This window comes from Ascidiella aspersa, chromosome 8 (assembly GCF_963924565.1).
Source record: "Ascidiella aspersa chromosome 8, kaAscAspe10.2, whole genome shotgun sequence".
Lineage (NCBI taxonomy): Eukaryota > Metazoa > Chordata > Ascidiacea > Phlebobranchia > Ascidiidae > Ascidiella > Ascidiella aspersa.
In genome coordinates, this window is record NC_139454.1 from 1,975,904 (window position 1) to 1,993,244 (window position 17,341).

Here is a 17,341-nt window from a genome sequence, read left to right on the forward strand (position 1 = left end):
ATCATCATTACAGTAGCAGCAAGTTATGTGAAACTGCAGACTACAGCAAAATAGACTACCAGCTGATCTGAAATCCAAGTACTTACGAAGATCAGTCAGGCATGACACCTACCCGGGAATCTGCCGTTGTTTTCAGCTTGGCAACTTTCGTTTACCTTGGAGTTTCAAAAGCACCTTTTCTACACGATGATATTCCAGCTGTGGTGCGAAATAAAGACGTACAGGTAAGAAAATACTTCTCGTAGGAATATCAAAGCCCATGTTGAAATAGTTAGATTTTAAGCGTTTGGAATATACGTTAAAAACGAATATGTATAATTGAACCGTACAGAATGTATGGAATTGGTTTTGATATTTTCTCAACAGGTAGGAGTTTAATTAAACATTTTTAAAACCGCACAAACCCTGACAAACAGGATTGTTGCTTGGCTTTCATGAATTTTATTTGATGAAAAATGCCTTTTGTGGATTTTGGAAAAAACAGCAGTTCTCACATGGAGTGTGTACGAAAACGCAACTAAAGTTCAGTGTGATCACGCTAAGCGATAGAGAAATTCGGTGGGGCATTTTTTTTTATTATTTCGAAAGTTACCAGACGCATTTAACCAGTGTCTCTCAATCTTTTTCCGTGGCGACCTAATAACTGAAGAGTAAGTGTAACAGTGAAGCTCTTGCGACCCAAATCTCTTTACTGAACTTTTGTTTTAGTAAGCGAACAAAATACAGGAAATTAGCACTAATCAGTGCGAATTTAATTAACATGAGTCATGTGTTTCTATAGCTTTCAATTTTCTCAAATTTTGGACAAATCTTGCTAAGAAGCGTTTTAAAAAAATCTAACCTCATAACTACTGCTGCAGTCATAGAACCAGCCAAACCCGGACCAAATTTTAGGTCACGACCCTAAGGCTGATAAACAGTGTGTTAGGTGCATTTCAAACTTTCGCACATTGCTCGTTGTAATCGCTCTGATCAAGATGATTTATTATTTTAAAAATACAGGGATCTTCTCCTTTGGCCGAAATTTGGCGGAATGATTTTTGGGGAACCCCCATTGTGCAGAACACCAGCCACAAATCTTATCGACCACTTTCTGTGCTGACCTTCAGGTAAAAAATTCTTTAAAAAAAGTTTCAGCTAAAAAACGCTTTTTTAAAAAAATAGCCCAGTTCAAGTAATCCGTTGTCCAAGTCAAGTGATTGATATATAAACAGAATGTTAAACTATTAAACTTGCTAAATTCGTCTGAATATGAGTTTTTATTCAACTAAGAAATAACAAAAAAACAAAGTAGAGCAAGCTAATTGTTTGACGTGCAAAATTTGAGATAAATTACCCAACTTTATGTAAATATGCTAAGTTAAAACTCTTAATTTCAACCCAAGTTATTTTACTCAATGACTTAAGTCCAAGAGAATTCATTGGCTTAAGTCATTACAAAAAAAATATTGTAGTAACTTGTGCATTGCTAAGGTGTTGGTTACCACAGTCTTAAATTGTTGAATCGAAAATACGTCATTGTTTTAAAATTTCTATGTTAATTGTCCACATTTAAGTTTTCTATGTTTAAATTGGCTTGTGGGAAAATTTTAAATCTACTGATTATCAATTATTGCTGTGCTTGAGTAGGCCTATTGTTGTTACAATAAGCCAAGGCTGTTAACAGCTGTTAAAAGTTGCAATATTATTCCATCAATGATAAGCTTGCTGGATTTTTGATCAACGCCAGTTGAAATGTCGTCAACTATATGTTTTTTTAATTTGGTTGGTGTGGAGGCAGATATTGTGAATCCCAAGCCCAACCGTTGTAATGTATTATTCATTTATGTTAAAGCACAATATACTTGGAGTTAGTTATCAAGGAGTATAACGTAAAATGAGCACGTTCATAACTTTTGTAGAATAGCCGAGGCCACCATTATAAATATGCTGGTTGCAGTTTATTGTTCTTTGATTAGCTGTGATTGAAACCGGTAAAAACACACCCTATGTAAGCCTTTGTAAGGTCATTTGTGTTTATTGCCGCGTGCAGATTGCAGAAAATGCGTGCTGATATATGGTAAGTCGAGTTAAAAGTGTTAAATTCACAATACCAGTCGAGTCAAGCCAACTAAAACGAAGCTTTCGCGTTTGATAACGAAGCTTTTTGCCATTAAAATGCGAAAGGTATACGTTACTTAAACACATTACCTATTTTCAGTGCAGGGTTTAAAAACAGTGCCATTTTACCACAACGCCTCATTGTAAAAATGCAAAATATTGCTACAAATGACAAACCAAGATACTCTTGGTGGCGTCGGTAAGAAATGGGGTTTTCCTATTCAGTTAGTTTATAAAGTCACATTGGAGTAAGTGCAGTTATTATCACAAAAATCTATGGACACAAGGCTACACGTATTCTTGTTCAGTAGCCGGCTACTTTGTCTACAGGGTTTTACACAACATGGTTGGAAACTGGTCGCCCGCTTATCACGTGATCAACATACTTCTCCACGCTCTGGTGAGCACCATGTTCCTGCAAGTTTGCCGTCGAATCGTGTTCACGAAGCGTGACGACTGTAAAACGCCGCTGGTTGCCGGCGTTCTGTTCGCAATTCACCCGATTCACACCGAGGCGGTAAGAAATGAAATATCTGTTTTTTTGTCTTTTTTGGGGTAATTGTTTTTTGACAACAAGTGAATTCGACAAGATTGTTTGAACTCTGAACGAGTAATGTAACTTGATGTTTTTTTGCCAATTTAAACAAATAAATACCATTTTTGGTTTTGAATCTGCATTTTCGCACACGAGTTCGCTAAAGACAGCTTATGCAACACTAAACAGGGGGGTATTTAAAATTGGGTGTATGTAGTGTGAATAAAAAGTCCAATTCTCACAAAATACTTAGAAGATTTACGATAAAAAAGTTGAAATATCCAAGCATCGTTGATGTTAAAAATGAATAAACATTTATTCGAAACTTTTAAAATGCTACTTACTTCTGTATGAGCTTAGATATTCATTCCATGTCTAACTACAACCTCCTGCCATTACTTAAGATTTATTCTAAAAGTTCAAAATGCTACCTACTTCTGTATGGGGGTTGATACTGTTATTTGATTTATTATATGATTTACTATGTTTGCTTTTTAAATAGGTGTGCGGTGTGGTTGGAATGGCCGAACTGCTATCCGCTTTTTTCTTCATGCTAGTTTTGCTGATACAAAACGCCAACACCTCACCACAAAACACTAAATGCAATAGTGGCTTGATACACCTTAAAGATGACGTCAAGCCACTTAAGGTTGGAAGCGCACATCGTACCAAAGGTAAATTAAAGTCTAAATTAGGGGGTTCCTAAAACTGGAATCCCTAAACTTCTTGAAGGTCAGTGGAACAGTTTTAAGGGGCCAACGAAGGCCTAGATAAAATCTTATGTATTATTTAAAAATGGGAAAAATTTACAAATCAAAAGCGTTTGATAGAAAAAAACGCTTTGCCGTCTTTCCCTTGAATATATTTAGACTTTACTTTGATTGGTATTTGTTTGAGCGAGAACAGCAGGTTTAATAGATCTATAGTGGTTTTATGACGTCAATTTATGACGTCATTTCTGAACAATTTTCTGCAGAACTTCCAAGAAAAGAAAAGGTCCAAGAAGCATTTTTTAGGGGTCCGCTTTAACAAAAAGTTTAAGAACCATTTTTTTAATTTAGTGGTGAAAATAACGGCCCAAATAGATGTTTGCGAAACATTTTTTAAATGTTTTCATGATTATTTGCGCAAAACGTTGTTTTAACCTTTCATTTTATAAACATGTTACATTGCGATGAAAAAATCTAGACATTTTACTGTGTAAACTTCTGTATAAATGTATTCAACAGTTCCGATGACGTCTACATTAGCAATCTAAAATAAACTTCCAAATTGCAAAAACAGCGTATTATCATTTTTTGCCAAAAAAAATTGCAAAAACTCGGCAATTAGTTTAACGATCAGATTTTGGCAAAACCAGACGCTAAATAAAATTTAATATTTCAACTTTTACTCAGGTCTACGATTCCGAGCCCCAGCAAAGAATGTCGCGGTTGCTTGCAAAAATTCAACTACACTTACGCATGACGTCACTAATACGTCACACCCTGGAGACGAATCCCTCATCCGATTATCGCTGGTGTTGGCTTTCTCTTTTTGTGCAATGATCAGTAAAGAGTCAGGTGACGTCGATTTAATTGCTGCGTTAATTCAGTGTAAATATGTGAAATCAAAAAAGTATATTGGTATTGGACTTTTTAAACATTTTGAACCTTCTCCCTAATGTATTTAGACTCCATTGCAGTTTCACATTGGTTGACCAAAAACAGCTGGTTTCTTAGGTATGCTTGTCTTATGACGTCAATTTCTGGCGTCATTTTTTAAAATTTCACGCCTGCCCACGTCCATACGGAACACAACAAATTTTTCAGTGGCCCGCGTTAAAAAAAACCCTTGGGGGTACGTAGATCAGGTTTAGGGGGTCTGTGAAGACCCAATTAAAATATTGGAGTATAATTTAAAAAAGGAATTAGGTTTTCAAAAGAAAAGAAATAAAACCTAAGTAGGCGTAACGTGTTTAGACTTCAATTCAGTTTCACATCTGTTGGTCCAGAAACTTTAGGTTTCTAAAGTCTAATTGTTTTATGACGTCAATTTATGACGTCATCTCTGAAAATTCTATGCTGACCGTGGTCCACACAAACCAAAAAAAGTTGTTAGATGGTCCGCGTAAAAAGAGTTTAAGAACCACTGCTAAGTACAAAAAAGAAACATATATATTCAGGAAATAAAATAAGTACTGCAAGCTATATACATAAAAATGACTTTTGTTTGCGAAACTAATGTAGTCGTAAAAAAATCTGACTTTTACCTTATGTAATAACCGTAGTTGTTTGGAGTTGAATCTAATTAAAACCAAATTATAAAAATCAAATCCAAACGTTTTATATAGTTCTGCGCAATAAGGTGGTGCTATAGAAAAATCCTCATGTATATACTGACGCCACTGTTTTACCGTTTGGCAACTGTAGAAACTGTTTTTTTTTATTTTTTTTACCGTTTTGGCAAAGTATAATAATTAGCCATAAATTGATAACCAAATACATTTAGGTAAAACAAGGTGAACAGCAGTTGTCGTTGGTCATGGACGTATTTGTATAACTCTGAACTTAGACATCAGGAAGCACTGTTAATCGACAAGTTGTATTGTAATGTGGTAGCTTCTACACAACCATAAGTCAAAAGCTACTTTGGTTTAAATCGATATTCTGTTAATTTCTGCACGCTGCTGAGTCTTTGATTTTGAAATTGCTGTTTTTTTAGTTTTTGTTATTGTTTTCTATTACAAGTACAAAACTTAGACAATTTTAATTCAAAGTTATCTTAAAAATCGGCAGTTTAATAAAATTTAGACGAGCTTTCGTACAACTGTGCTTTATCAGGTCAAAGTCAAAATGCAATCATGAAATCATTCTACTTTAAACATGACCTGATAAAGCACGGTTGTGCGGAAGCTTGTACAGATTTTAATACAATTTGTGATTTAACTATTTCACCCGATATTATACAAATGCTTTTGAACATAATTTTTAACCGTTTTGATTTCCCCTTACTAGGTCTGACTGTGCTTGGGGTGGTCGCTGCCCTCAAAATGATACGATTTCTGGAGAGGAGCGGTTACCAGGGGCAACGTGACGTCATAAACTTTCTCGTGCGAATATTTTGGCTCGTCGTGTGGGTTGGTATTTCGTTCGTTTAAATATTTAAAAAAAAATGTTTGATTGCGGTTATGTTGAACTTTTTTTCACCAAAATTGCTTAATTGTTGTGTGAAAGCGATGTACTCTGTAGTATTGAACTCCGTTGATAAAAAAAGTTAATGTAAAATAAAAAAAACATTATAAATAAAAAGTCTGATAAACGGGTGAAATGCGGGCTGGTAGAGTCGGACTCGGGAGTTGGCCTCAGGTTCATTTCTGTTCGGAAAAGTAGGAACTCGCGTTTTTTCAACGAAATACTTTTGTGTGTGTTGTTTTATAGCCTCTGAATGCATTTTACATTGCTTAAATGTACGTCTTTTTTTAGTAATATTAAAAAAAAAAAAAATCATAATTTTTAATGTTTTTAGATTAACATTTTCTTTAGATTTAAAACGCAATGTTACGTTTAATATTTTTCCAATAAGAGTCTTGTCGCGTTTTTCAGACTCTTGTATTCCTGTTCTGGAGATTGTGGATGATGGATTTCACGCAACCGACGTTTGCCGAAGCAGACAACAGGGCTGCCAAGTCCCCACATTTCATGACCAGGTAAAAGAATAAGCTAAGAACAGAGCCAAAAGGTTTTCTAAAAATAAGTTTTCTTTAAGCGTAAGAATGCCAGCTGATTGTCGAAACACACCACTGCAGCACCAATAGACAGCTGTGCACAGCACATTAATTCTAGCATCACTAAACTTCGTCGGGGCCAAATTTTGGAATAAAATGTCGAAAACCTTAAAGTAATTTATTTAACTGTCATCAGATTTACCACATTACCATTCCGCCATCTCCTTGAATCTATTTAAATTACAATTTTACTTATATTTACGCACTTACATCAAACGACCGGTTACGTTAGTCTATTTTTAATTGCTTTCATTTCTACTTTGACCTGATGAAGCACAATTGTGCGAAGTTTGTCGATAATCCAATACAATTTGTCTTTATATAATTCCACCTGTTTACCAGATTTCATATGTTTACTTGATTTAGATGTTCAGTGTGAACTTTATGACGTTATCTTTGTCATTTTTTTTTCGTTTCTGTAACTGCTCAACAGGACAATGACTTACTCCTGGCTCTGCTGCGTCAACTTTGGTTTGCTCTGTTTCCCATTCCCGCTCTGCTACGATTGGTCGTACGACACAATACCCCTTGTTACGTCACTGTGGGACATACGTAACCTCGCCCCTATAGCCTTGCTGCTGGTTTTGCTGGGAGGCTGTCTGCTGGTCGTCACAAAACGAAGGGAATACGTAAGTGGAGTTCTTTTTTTGCCAACAACAATTTATGGTACCAATTTACGTTATTTTGTCCAAAAAGTCAGGTCATTTTGTACCAACGACTCCAGTTAAGTCATTCAAAACTGTGACTTAAGTGGACTTAAGTCACGTTATAGCCCAGAGATTACAGCACAGGTCTCTAATATAATGATCCAAACGATAAATAACTCAATTTATAAAACTACTTCATTTCAACCAAAGTTATTTGACAAAATGACTTAAGCCAACGACAAGTCATTTGTTAAGTCAAGTTGAGTCATTTTGCCCTCAATGACTCAAGTTATTCAAAAACAGTAACTTATGTGAACTTAAGTCAAGTCAAGTTATTTGTCGAAAAGACTCAAGTCAATTCAAGTCAAGGAAATTAAAAACATTGATACTTTTTATGTACTTTTTAAACTAGTCTCTAGTGAACAATAACAACCCTTGTTAACCTTGACTTATTTTTTGGCAGGCAAGTTTATTCCGCCCTTTGCTGACAGCACACGCTCTCCTCATAATCCCATTCTTACCGGCGTCCAACTTATTTTTCCCGGTCGGTTTCGTGATAGCTGAGCGAACCCTCTACTTGCCAAGCACCGGTTTCGTCTGCTTTACCGCCCTTATGTGGCAGAAAGGTTGGTGGATAATATTATTCCTGGTGGGTATGTCCGATAATGTAAGATCGACATCTATACCGATGTCAAGTGGTAGTATTACTGGTCTGGTACTATAGGGTTGAGCCTCCCCTCCCATTTGGGATTCCTGCTCCATTGGAGTCACGGTTGTGCGGAGGTGGTAGCTCTCCATAGTCGCCCATACTAATAACAGTTTAACCAAGGTAGCTTAAGGCAATAAATATGGGTATATCTTTTGGTTGATTTTATACCAATAAGTTTTTATTCTGAGTTTCTGACTTAAAAAAGAAAAAAGGGAAAGAACCAAAAACTATAGGGAGGTGTCAGTGCTCATTCGGTGCCAAGTTCTTATAGCATTTAGAGAAATTAAATCAGCGCCAGCGACAGCGTAAAATAAACTCTCGTAGGCCTACTGACGCAATAATATAATTTTCTAATTTTTTTGGCGTGTTGAGGAGTGGGGTGCTGATGCAATACCAAGCTTTTTTCAGCAATTTAAAGCAGCCACAACGTGAATGAACACTCGTAGTGACGTAATAATATACTTTTGAAATTTTCTGGCGTTTTTAGGTGGGGGGTCTCCCCAATTTCCCCTCTTCCCCTAAACCCGCCCCTGGTATCTGTGCTGACCCTATACCAAGCTCTCATGCGCAATTAATCAGTACTTTAACTTTGCGTTTTAAACCTTGAAAGGTATAGTTTTCCTTAAAAGCAACTAAAAGTAATTATAAGCTTCCTCTCTACTAAAGCATTTTATCTAATAATTTGGAAAAGTAATACTTAAAACTAGAACTTCGCTACTTTTGTCCGTTTAACCATAGCCATAATGTCAGTTGATATGGGATTAAAGGCTGTATTTTGCTGATAACATTATTGCACAATGCACATGCGTTTACAAAACTTAATTGAAGTGACATTGATAAGTGGTGTAAATGGTAAAGTATAGAGTCGATCATATCGCTTTTGTTTTTCAGGATGCGAAAAATTCCCCTCGATGAAAAAGATGATAAACTTTGTGCTTGTTCTTGTGATTCTGCTTTTCTCTTTCCGGACAATTACAAGGTGTCAAGATTGGACGAGCAACGAGGCTTTTATGAGGTGAGTAAGAGTTAAAACTCGTAACTTACAAATACAGTGCCAATCACAAATAAACAAATAAATTGAAGTTGATATGCCTATGTGTGTGCTGTGCATGTTTCATGGAATAAATGATACGGTACCCAATATGAAGTTGCTTGTACCAACAGAATGTGGCAAGCATTGGCGTATGATTGTTTCTCGACTCGCTCCTCTCTGAGCCTGCATAGCTCAGTTGGTAGAGCGACGGTCCCGGCTTGACCGGAGGTCGTGAGTTCGAACCTCACTGCAGGCTAGTTGTTTTTCTAGCCTCCTTTGCTTAAATCATAGATCAACAGATTCGGTGACTCTAAAACGGCTTTCGGTGTACCTATATGCCACGCTTAGGAGATTTCGAAAATACTTTGCCACTTTTTATCGCGATTTAAAGATTTTATACCAGCCACATGCCGGGCAGGTTATTTACTGCTAGACGACCTCTTAATAACCTAGAACCAACTCGCAGTATAGAAACTCTAATAAAATACAAAATCAGCTGTTTGTTTGAAGTTTAGGTTGTACTTGATTATACGCGTCAGCGGAGCAGTGATCGACAAGCAGAAACCTACTGACAATCATTTCAAAATCAATAAAGATACACCCTTTTTTAAGGCAACAGTGTTGTAAACAAGTAATTTTAACCGACATAAGTCCCAGTCAAGTCATTTGTAAAACACCCGAAGACATTTTGTGTCATTAAATGTCCAGTCAAGTCTTAGTCAAAATTATTAGTTGCCGAAGTCAATTTCCCGTCATATTATGTTTGGAGCAAATCAACTCCACGCCTAGTCTTTCATGTAATATTAAACAATAATAAAATTGGTAAACTTCTCTGATTGTAATGAGCTATACCGTAACTAAAAATATATCAAAAAAACGATATATCAAATTACGTGTTTTTATTTTAAAATAAATAGCCCGTTTTTATATAAAATGTTACAAACACTTAATTTCAACCCAGGTCATTTAACTGAATGACTTAAATCCAAGCACAGTTATTTGTTTACAGGATTAAGTCAAGTCAAGTCATTAATTTAAGTCACCACAACACTCTAAGGCTATAAACACCACGGTGGGTTATGCATGGGTACCTTTTATTGTCCAGTACTGCCAGATTCACTGTGAAGCCAGGTAAAAAGTCAATTCAAAGCTAAACTTACTCTCAAGATCCGGTGTTTTGTCCAACCCCGGTAACGCCAAGACCCGCTACAACTGGGCAAACCACTTGTACAACTCGAACCTTACGCGGGAAGCAGCATCGGAATACGAGAAGGTTCTAGAACTGTGGCCAGACTATGTTGGAGCGATGAACAACCTGGCCACTATCTTGCAAGACGATCCTAAAACAAGGGTAAGCTACTGGCGGTAAAATATGTCTTTAATCACAGAAAACGATAAATCATGTCTATAGTAGCAAAAATACACCACTGTTGTTATGTAGGCAAAATTGCCCAGTTGGATTTTTCAAGTAAATCAAATGATAGTTAATATTACAGAAATTGAAAGAGTCAGTGCCTGAAAGATGAGATTTATTTTCGCAATTTGAACCTTAGTTTTTATTTCTGACAACTACTATTTTTAAGAATGATAAGATTTCCAAAAACAATACTTAGTATTATAAATTGCTGTTTAATAGAAGTGAACAGTGAAGTTCTGGGCATGGTCTTTTACAAAATGTCCGCAAAAAGGGAGCGGTGCGCGTAATTCAAGTATGTACACTTTCGAAACTCACTTAAATATACACTTTGGCACAAATGTTTCGAAGTTAAACGCTTAAATCAGTTTTGTCTCATTGATAAACATTTAATAATATAAGGAGCAATTTACGAACAAATCCCATGACTACTCGTCAGTGCTTACAAGACTTGGCCTGGACTTCAGTGATAAGTCATTTTGAAATAACTTGCTTACAACACTGCTAATAGTGCCAGTCGTAGCTGTAACTGCCCTTTATTTTTCTACAAATCAAACAAATCTTAAATCATTCACAGGGAAGATCTGAGCAGCTTTATATCCGAATCATACAGATCCAGCCCTGGCATGCAAACGCATACAACAACCTCGCCAACATATTGCAGTAAGTTGTTTTCAGTCCTGAGACTCCGGAGTGGCTCACTGTTGGGTAAGGATGTCCGATAATATCGGATCGGAGCCGATACCCGGTATCAGTACTCGTTCGAAACTACATTGCAACTAAGATATTTCAGCCAAGATTTGCGATTCGATCCAACGATTCTACCTTGGAACGTAACTTTTATCAAAAAAAATAGGCTAACAACTGTTGGTAACCTACCTTCTTAAGGCTAAAGAAAATTTTTAACCTACAATCTAAAAAAAACACCTTTAAACGATTTATTTTCACTTGTTTTACTTGTCTTAGCATAGTTATGACGCGGTAGCTGTACATTAACTCTACTGTGTTTTAAAAATGGTCTGTTTATTTTTTACTTTTATTGATTGTTGCATCATAGGGACACCGTGCTATTCACCCCCTAAAAAACTATACTTTATTCACTCGTTTAGGTCCAAATACGTTATGCACACTATGGCATGTTGCGCTTGTGACGTATGAACACTACAAAGGTAAATTTTTATCCAATGAGACTATAAACTTTTTCAAGATTTTTTAGGATTCTGTGTTTTATGACGTATGACGTCATTCGTTTTACGTAGTGGGCCTTCAATAGCCCTTGAAAGAGCATTTTGGGCCTGGTTTACAGCATTACTTGAGGTTTTTTCACTTGATGTTCGTTAAATAAAAAAAGCATTACTTTTCAATCATCAGAAGCCAAAAGAAGTTTGATGAAGCGGCCCAAGTCTTGGTTCGAGGCCTTGGCCAGGCCGGCGCCAAAAAGGCCACGGCCGTCCAACTGGCCCGAACCCTGGCCGCCAACCGAAAGTTCGGGCCGGCCGCTCGTATTTACCACGTGCTGCTCAACCACTCGTGCGTAACGGATCTCTCTGACGTAGGCATGACGTCATGCGCGGGCGTGAACGCGTCACAGATGAGCGAGTACGCGAAGATGATGCAAGACTCGGGTGAGATGGATTGATTTTTCTAAACTGTGGGTAGTTGTCTAATTTGTGAATTATTTTATTTGATTATACTGTTTGATAATGATGAATGTCAAACCCAAAAAGGTCGACAGAATCGGGATTACCTTGATAAAGACGTTTTAATACAAACTAGTATCAGACTAATTTGTAATACGAGCAAAATAGAAGTGGGAAAATAAATAAAATGCAAAGACAAGTTATCCTGCTGCGTCGTGACGAATTTACAGCGCACTTAAACTATTAGGTAAAAGTGTTAACATTTTTACACACTTGGCCGACAATATACGTAGTAAAAATATTACGTCAAACTTTGTGTTCGCAAGTATGACGTCACGGTTATCTAAGGTTATCCGTTAAATGTTATATTAAAATAATAGTTTTCGGAATGGATCAGATAAATTTTGTCGGAAATTTCGGGTTCGGGTGAATGTGAATTGCGTTTTTTTTTAATTGTCAAAAAGCAGTGTTGTAAACAATTCATTTTTGAGAGCAAGCCATGCCAGTTTAAAACTCGTTTGACTATGAGCAATAACTCGACTAAAAATAGCAAAAACGCAATATACAGCTAGCAAATTGTTTTACGTGGAATAATGGAGACAAATAATCCAATTGAAAAATTTATAATAAAAACACTTTCAAACTCAAGTTATTTGACAAAATGACATAAGTTCAAGTCAAGTCGTAAGTTAAGTCAAGTCATTTTGGTCAAAATACTTAACTCAAGTCAAGTCATTTGAAAATAGTGGCTTAAGTGCACTTAAATCAAGTCATTGACTTAAGTCATTACAACACTGTCAAAAGCCTTCAATGTTTTGTGTTCAGGAAACGCAAGTATTGCGCTGAAGTTGTTCAGACGAAGCATTGCTATCAACCCAAATAACGGGGAGACGCGAGCTTTGTACGCTGGAGCTCTTTTTAACAGCAATCGGGCTGAAGAAGCTGTTCAGGAAATGTTAAGGTAGTTTTTTAAGGATACAAACACTTATGAATAGGCATTAAAGAAGATATTATAAGTTTTGTTTAAGTGAAATCTAGTAAAATATTTCAAAGCACCAACTTAACCCTTTGTTGCCTGACTTTGTTACCAAAAGGTATAAAAATATTTTTTGCCTTCTTATCCTGGTTTTTCCCTAACTTTAAAGAAAACGGTCATGTTTTTTACGCAGTTTACCAAGGCTTGTTTTAAACTTATATCCATTTTGGAAATCTTTAAAGTATAGGGCTAATAAGGCGTTCGACGATACTTAGAAGATTGTGTTAAATATATATCTGACTTCGCTATTTCTATATCATTTTGTGTTACCTATAAAGCCAACAGCTAGACAAATTATGACTTCAACTTTTTCGTTTAGATCAGTGGAACTCGACCAGGCGCAATTTCACCGCTTGTGGTCGCTAGCGTCCGATTTATTTCAGCAGGGGAGCTTCGCCAAAAGCGTCGTTTTGTACGAAAGGGCGATAAAGATACGACCGGAAAACCAGCAGCTTCTGGGACATTACGTTAGTTAATAATTTTGTTTCGTGTATAGCGCAGTCGGACAACGCTTTTGATAAAATTTATTCGATAACTATCGCTATTTACAGTCAATATTTTTAGTGAAACTTAATTACTATATTCCAGTGTTGTCTTGACCTTGCTTGTTGGCTTTTTTTAAATGACTTAAGTCTAAGTCAAGTCTTCAAAAAAGTAACCATTATAAGATAAACTTAAATCCAAATCAAGTGATTGAAATAAAATCAAAACGTAAAAGTACTCAAGTGCCAAAATTGACTGATTATGAGCAATAACTAAAATTAAAAAATGTTTTACTATATAAAAATGAGATAATAAATACAATTTTTAAATCAAAACTCCTACTTCGAACCCAAGTCATGCGACTCAAATGACTTAACTCTAAGTCAACTCATTGTCCAAAAGACCTAAGTCAAATCAAGTCATTTCACCGAAATGACTTAAATTAAGCCAAGTCAAGTTATTTTAAAACATTAACTTAAGCACACTCAAGTCATTGCAATATTGCAACTTTGCAACTTGCTATTTTTCCCCGATCATTTCATTCCTTGCGGCTTCGACAAAGAAGCACGTACCTTATATTTCCCCGTTTATCTCAGGCGGCAGTTCTGCACGAGATGGGCGACCGTAAACAAGCTCTGGCGCTGCTCGTAGATTTGACTGAGAAGGACCGCGATTGCAAGTTTGACCAAACATGGCGCAACCTCGCCGTTCTTTACGCAAAGCAGGGACGCTACGTAAAAGTAAGTGCTTTTCTTGGTCGCTTTGTTGTGACGTTTCTTGGCGTTTTTTTTTACCACGTTCAACAGCTTGAGATTACAAATATGCTCATAACATTGTCGAACGAAACAAGTAGGAAAAAAATCAAACAACACAGGTTACAAAAAGAAAAAAAAACAGTAGTCATCCTATGCCCGACAGCCCGTAAATGAAATTTTGCTAAACAATGAATTGCAATGGTAAGTTCAAAATTCCATGAAAGTCCAAAAGTCCATGAAGCGGTGGCTTATTTAATGCGGTGTTTATGTATCTTATGATTTGATTTAGTAAAATAAAAATATTGGTTGTGGCATTTTCACAAATTCAGAATAAACTTAAAGAAGGATTCGTTCCATGCTGTAATTAAAGCAAGTCAATTTCAAGTCAAGTCCTTGTCATAAAAATTAAACATTAAACTATAAAAATTGGTAAATTAGTCCGAGTATGACCAATATCCTGTACTAAAAAATAACAAAAACCCAACATATTGCAAACAAAATGTTTAACGTGCAAAACTCAAGGTAAATAACTCTATTTTATAATGAAAAATACCTAATAATGTCTTTTTTTCAACCCAAGTCTTTCTCTATAAAATTCTAAACTCAAGTAATTTGTCCAATTGTCATAAGTCAAGTCAAGTCATTTTGTTTAAAATACTTAAGACGATTCATTTGAAAACCGTGACTTAAGTGCACTTATGTAAAGCCATTAACTTAAGTCATTACAACACTGACTTTTGCGTTATTATACAGGGAATAGACCTGCTTGAATCCTGTGCGTCACGTATAGAGAGGTTCTCCGCCGTTGCAGAAAGCCAAAACAGCTTACGTCTTGCCGGGGTTCGAACCCTGCTCGCCAAACACCTCAAGTTGCAAGCCTACCGCTACAAGGAGTCACGTGACCCGGAGGCTGCCAGGCAAGCTTGGACTCGGTCAATTGATGTAGGTGGACTAGTTCGTTTGCCCGAGTAATAAAAATACTTCGGTTGCTTCGTTTGTTTGTAGAAGCTATAAGATCATATCGTGCAATATTTTCGCTTTTTCAAGCTCAATTTTTATTATTATTATTTTTTTAATAAATAAGGAGGCCTGAAGCAGGCGGGTTTAATTGCAAGTCTCATTAAAACAATTTGCCTCGACCAATCAACCTCACTATTACTTCAAGGTATTGTTGTAGTCTGATTACAAATCCACACAGTTTTTGTTGGCTGGTGTTGAGCTGGCAAGCCAGAAGCCGGCAAGCAACAGAACCGCTTACTGTACTAACTAGACAAGACTGGTTATATATTGATATAAGTTTCGCATATACAAGTTGAAAGTTTGCATAAAAGAGAGAAGGCGACACGAGAAAGCGGAAATAATTTATAACCCGAAGCCTTTTTGGCAGCCGGGAACTGGTACAATAACGCGTTCACACAGGTGAAATACTTTTATCTATAACGGAAATATGTGTCACGATATAACATTATTCATGTGTGAAACAGTCGAATGCTCTGTTCTCAGAATGACAGCGAGTGTTTGGTAAAAGGCGTGAAAAAGTGACAAATCATAAATCGTAACATATTTGATAAATACACAATACAATAAATTCCAAATTATCCACTAATTATTACTTATAACGCTACATGCCCAGGGCCATTTCGCATTAGGAAATTTACCTAGTCATCTGGTATATGTGAAGTTTGTTGACTATACATTAGAGTTGCCAATTCTAAGCAATAAACTAATAATAGTGTCTAACCTTTTGACCGTTTACTTTAAATACTAATGCACTTTTGAAAAAAATGCTCAAAAGATAATGAAACATTCATACTTGCCAACAAGGTATAACTGCCAAACTGAACTTTTTTGTTTAACGATACAGATTATACTTTGATTTAACAACACAGTTCCTTAATTAGAATAAGTTTTTTCTCATACTTTTGTTATAATTTATGTTCTTAGAGCACTGCCAGTTTCAAACAGATTAAATCCAACTTTCTAAAACTAGCATTTAAAGGTCGTTTCAAGGGCATCACTCAAAAGTGTTCGACTTTTTGTTGAAAGCAGAAATTTTAACACTTCTCCATGTCTTGTAAATTTGTCATTCCCAGCTTAAAATAACATCCCGACTTATTTCGCAGAATCTGGAAAGAGCCGTCTCGCTCGATCCGTCGTTGGGTGACGCTAGAGAGCAGCTGAGAGCGATGCGCGATTCGCAAAGCTGAGAAAACAAAAAACGCCAGGTTCTCAGTCGATCGCGTGATTGGGCGAATATTGCGACATTGCAGAGAAACTCCGGAAACTGCAGAGCTGGTTTCGAGCGTGTGATGAAATGACTCGATAAATATTGCGTCAATATCAAGCCATGAAAGCTGGCAGTGAATGTCAGCAATAAGACCGAAATTGGAATAACACCAACGTTGGAGCTCAGAATAAAGTCCAAATAGGACTTTCCAATACCTACGAAAAAATTGAACAAATACCTTAAAAATAGGACTATTAACAAAGAGGACTAATAATCGTTATAACGTCCAAAACGGGTTAGGACCAAAACCCGCTGGCATAAGACCCAAACGACCAGAATAAGATCTTAACAAACTTTTATCCAGGCCAAAACCAACCCATAACTTTATCGCTAACTTTCCTAGTAATTTGAACTCGTAAGCCAAATTCTAACCCCACCCACTACCCACCCCTAATTAGGCGCAGTTTTACAAGTTCCTGTCGTTTAATAAACGCGCGTTCAAAGCGTTTACGGGATTGTTGTTGCATAACGAGGTTTTACCCTCCCCCTTTTTTACATGCTTCATCAATCATTCAGTGAGCTTAAATGCTTGCAGTGATTTCTGGCCTCAAAAATGTCAGCGGTTTGTTGATTAAGGCTAAGAACTCAGTTGTAGAATGAAAATCAAAGCCAAAAGGCGCGGTTCAAACTATAGGGTTCCAATATATCGGGGGTTCATTCTGTCAGCTCGCGTATATCGTATATTGCTCTAATGGAGATAGAATAGAGTTAAAATACTTCTGGATGTTGTTCAAAACATGATTTGGTAAAATATTACGCTGAACGAGAATTTTAAAATGCTATCGTTTTTGTTGTTTTTTAAACGATTTTTATGTATTTTGTAAACAATTTTGACTTGTAATAATTTTAACAAATTTTGACCTATCGTCTACTTTGACAAAAGTCCAAAAATAGTCGCCCCAATATTGAAACGTTTTTCGCACGCACAGTGTAATT

General features: G+C 36.4%; 1 protein-coding gene and 1 non-coding gene across 2 annotated transcripts; both read left to right on the forward strand.

Moving 5' to 3' along the window:
- The first annotated feature begins 101 nt into the window (after positions 1-101).
- Positions 102-16,325, forward strand: LOC146134819 (protein O-mannosyl-transferase TMTC1-like). Its single transcript, XM_083395663.1, has 18 exons — positions 102-224; positions 1,003-1,109; positions 2,431-2,617; positions 3,138-3,309; positions 4,033-4,197; positions 5,632-5,753; positions 6,220-6,323; positions 6,835-7,030; positions 7,512-7,674; positions 8,649-8,772; positions 9,958-10,141; positions 10,782-10,867; positions 11,576-11,829; positions 12,670-12,805; positions 13,200-13,347; positions 13,960-14,103; positions 14,872-15,060; positions 16,242-16,325. The coding sequence occupies exons 1-18, from the start codon at positions 102-104 to the stop codon at positions 16,323-16,325; spliced, it is 2,688 nt and encodes an 895-aa protein (XP_083251789.1).
- Trnaa-ggc (transfer RNA alanine (anticodon GGC)) lies at positions 8,972-9,046 on the forward strand. Its single transcript has one exon. It is a non-coding gene; the product is annotated as a tRNA-Ala (tRNA).
- Positions 16,326-17,341: the final 1,016 nt, after the last annotated feature.

Bases quoted from the DNA above. Each gene is read 5' to 3' on its own strand.
- LOC146134819 (XM_083395663.1), top strand. From the start codon at position 102: ATGACACCTACCCGGGAATCTGCCGTTGTTTTCAGCTTGGCAACTTTC. The intron at 5,754-6,219 runs GTTGGTATTTCG...CGCGTTTTTCAG, and splicing joins TATTTTGGCTCGTCGTGTGG to ACTCTTGTATTCCTGTTCTG. The intron at 7,031-7,511 runs GTAAGTGGAGTT...ATTTTTTGGCAG, and splicing joins TCACAAAACGAAGGGAATAC to GCAAGTTTATTCCGCCCTTT.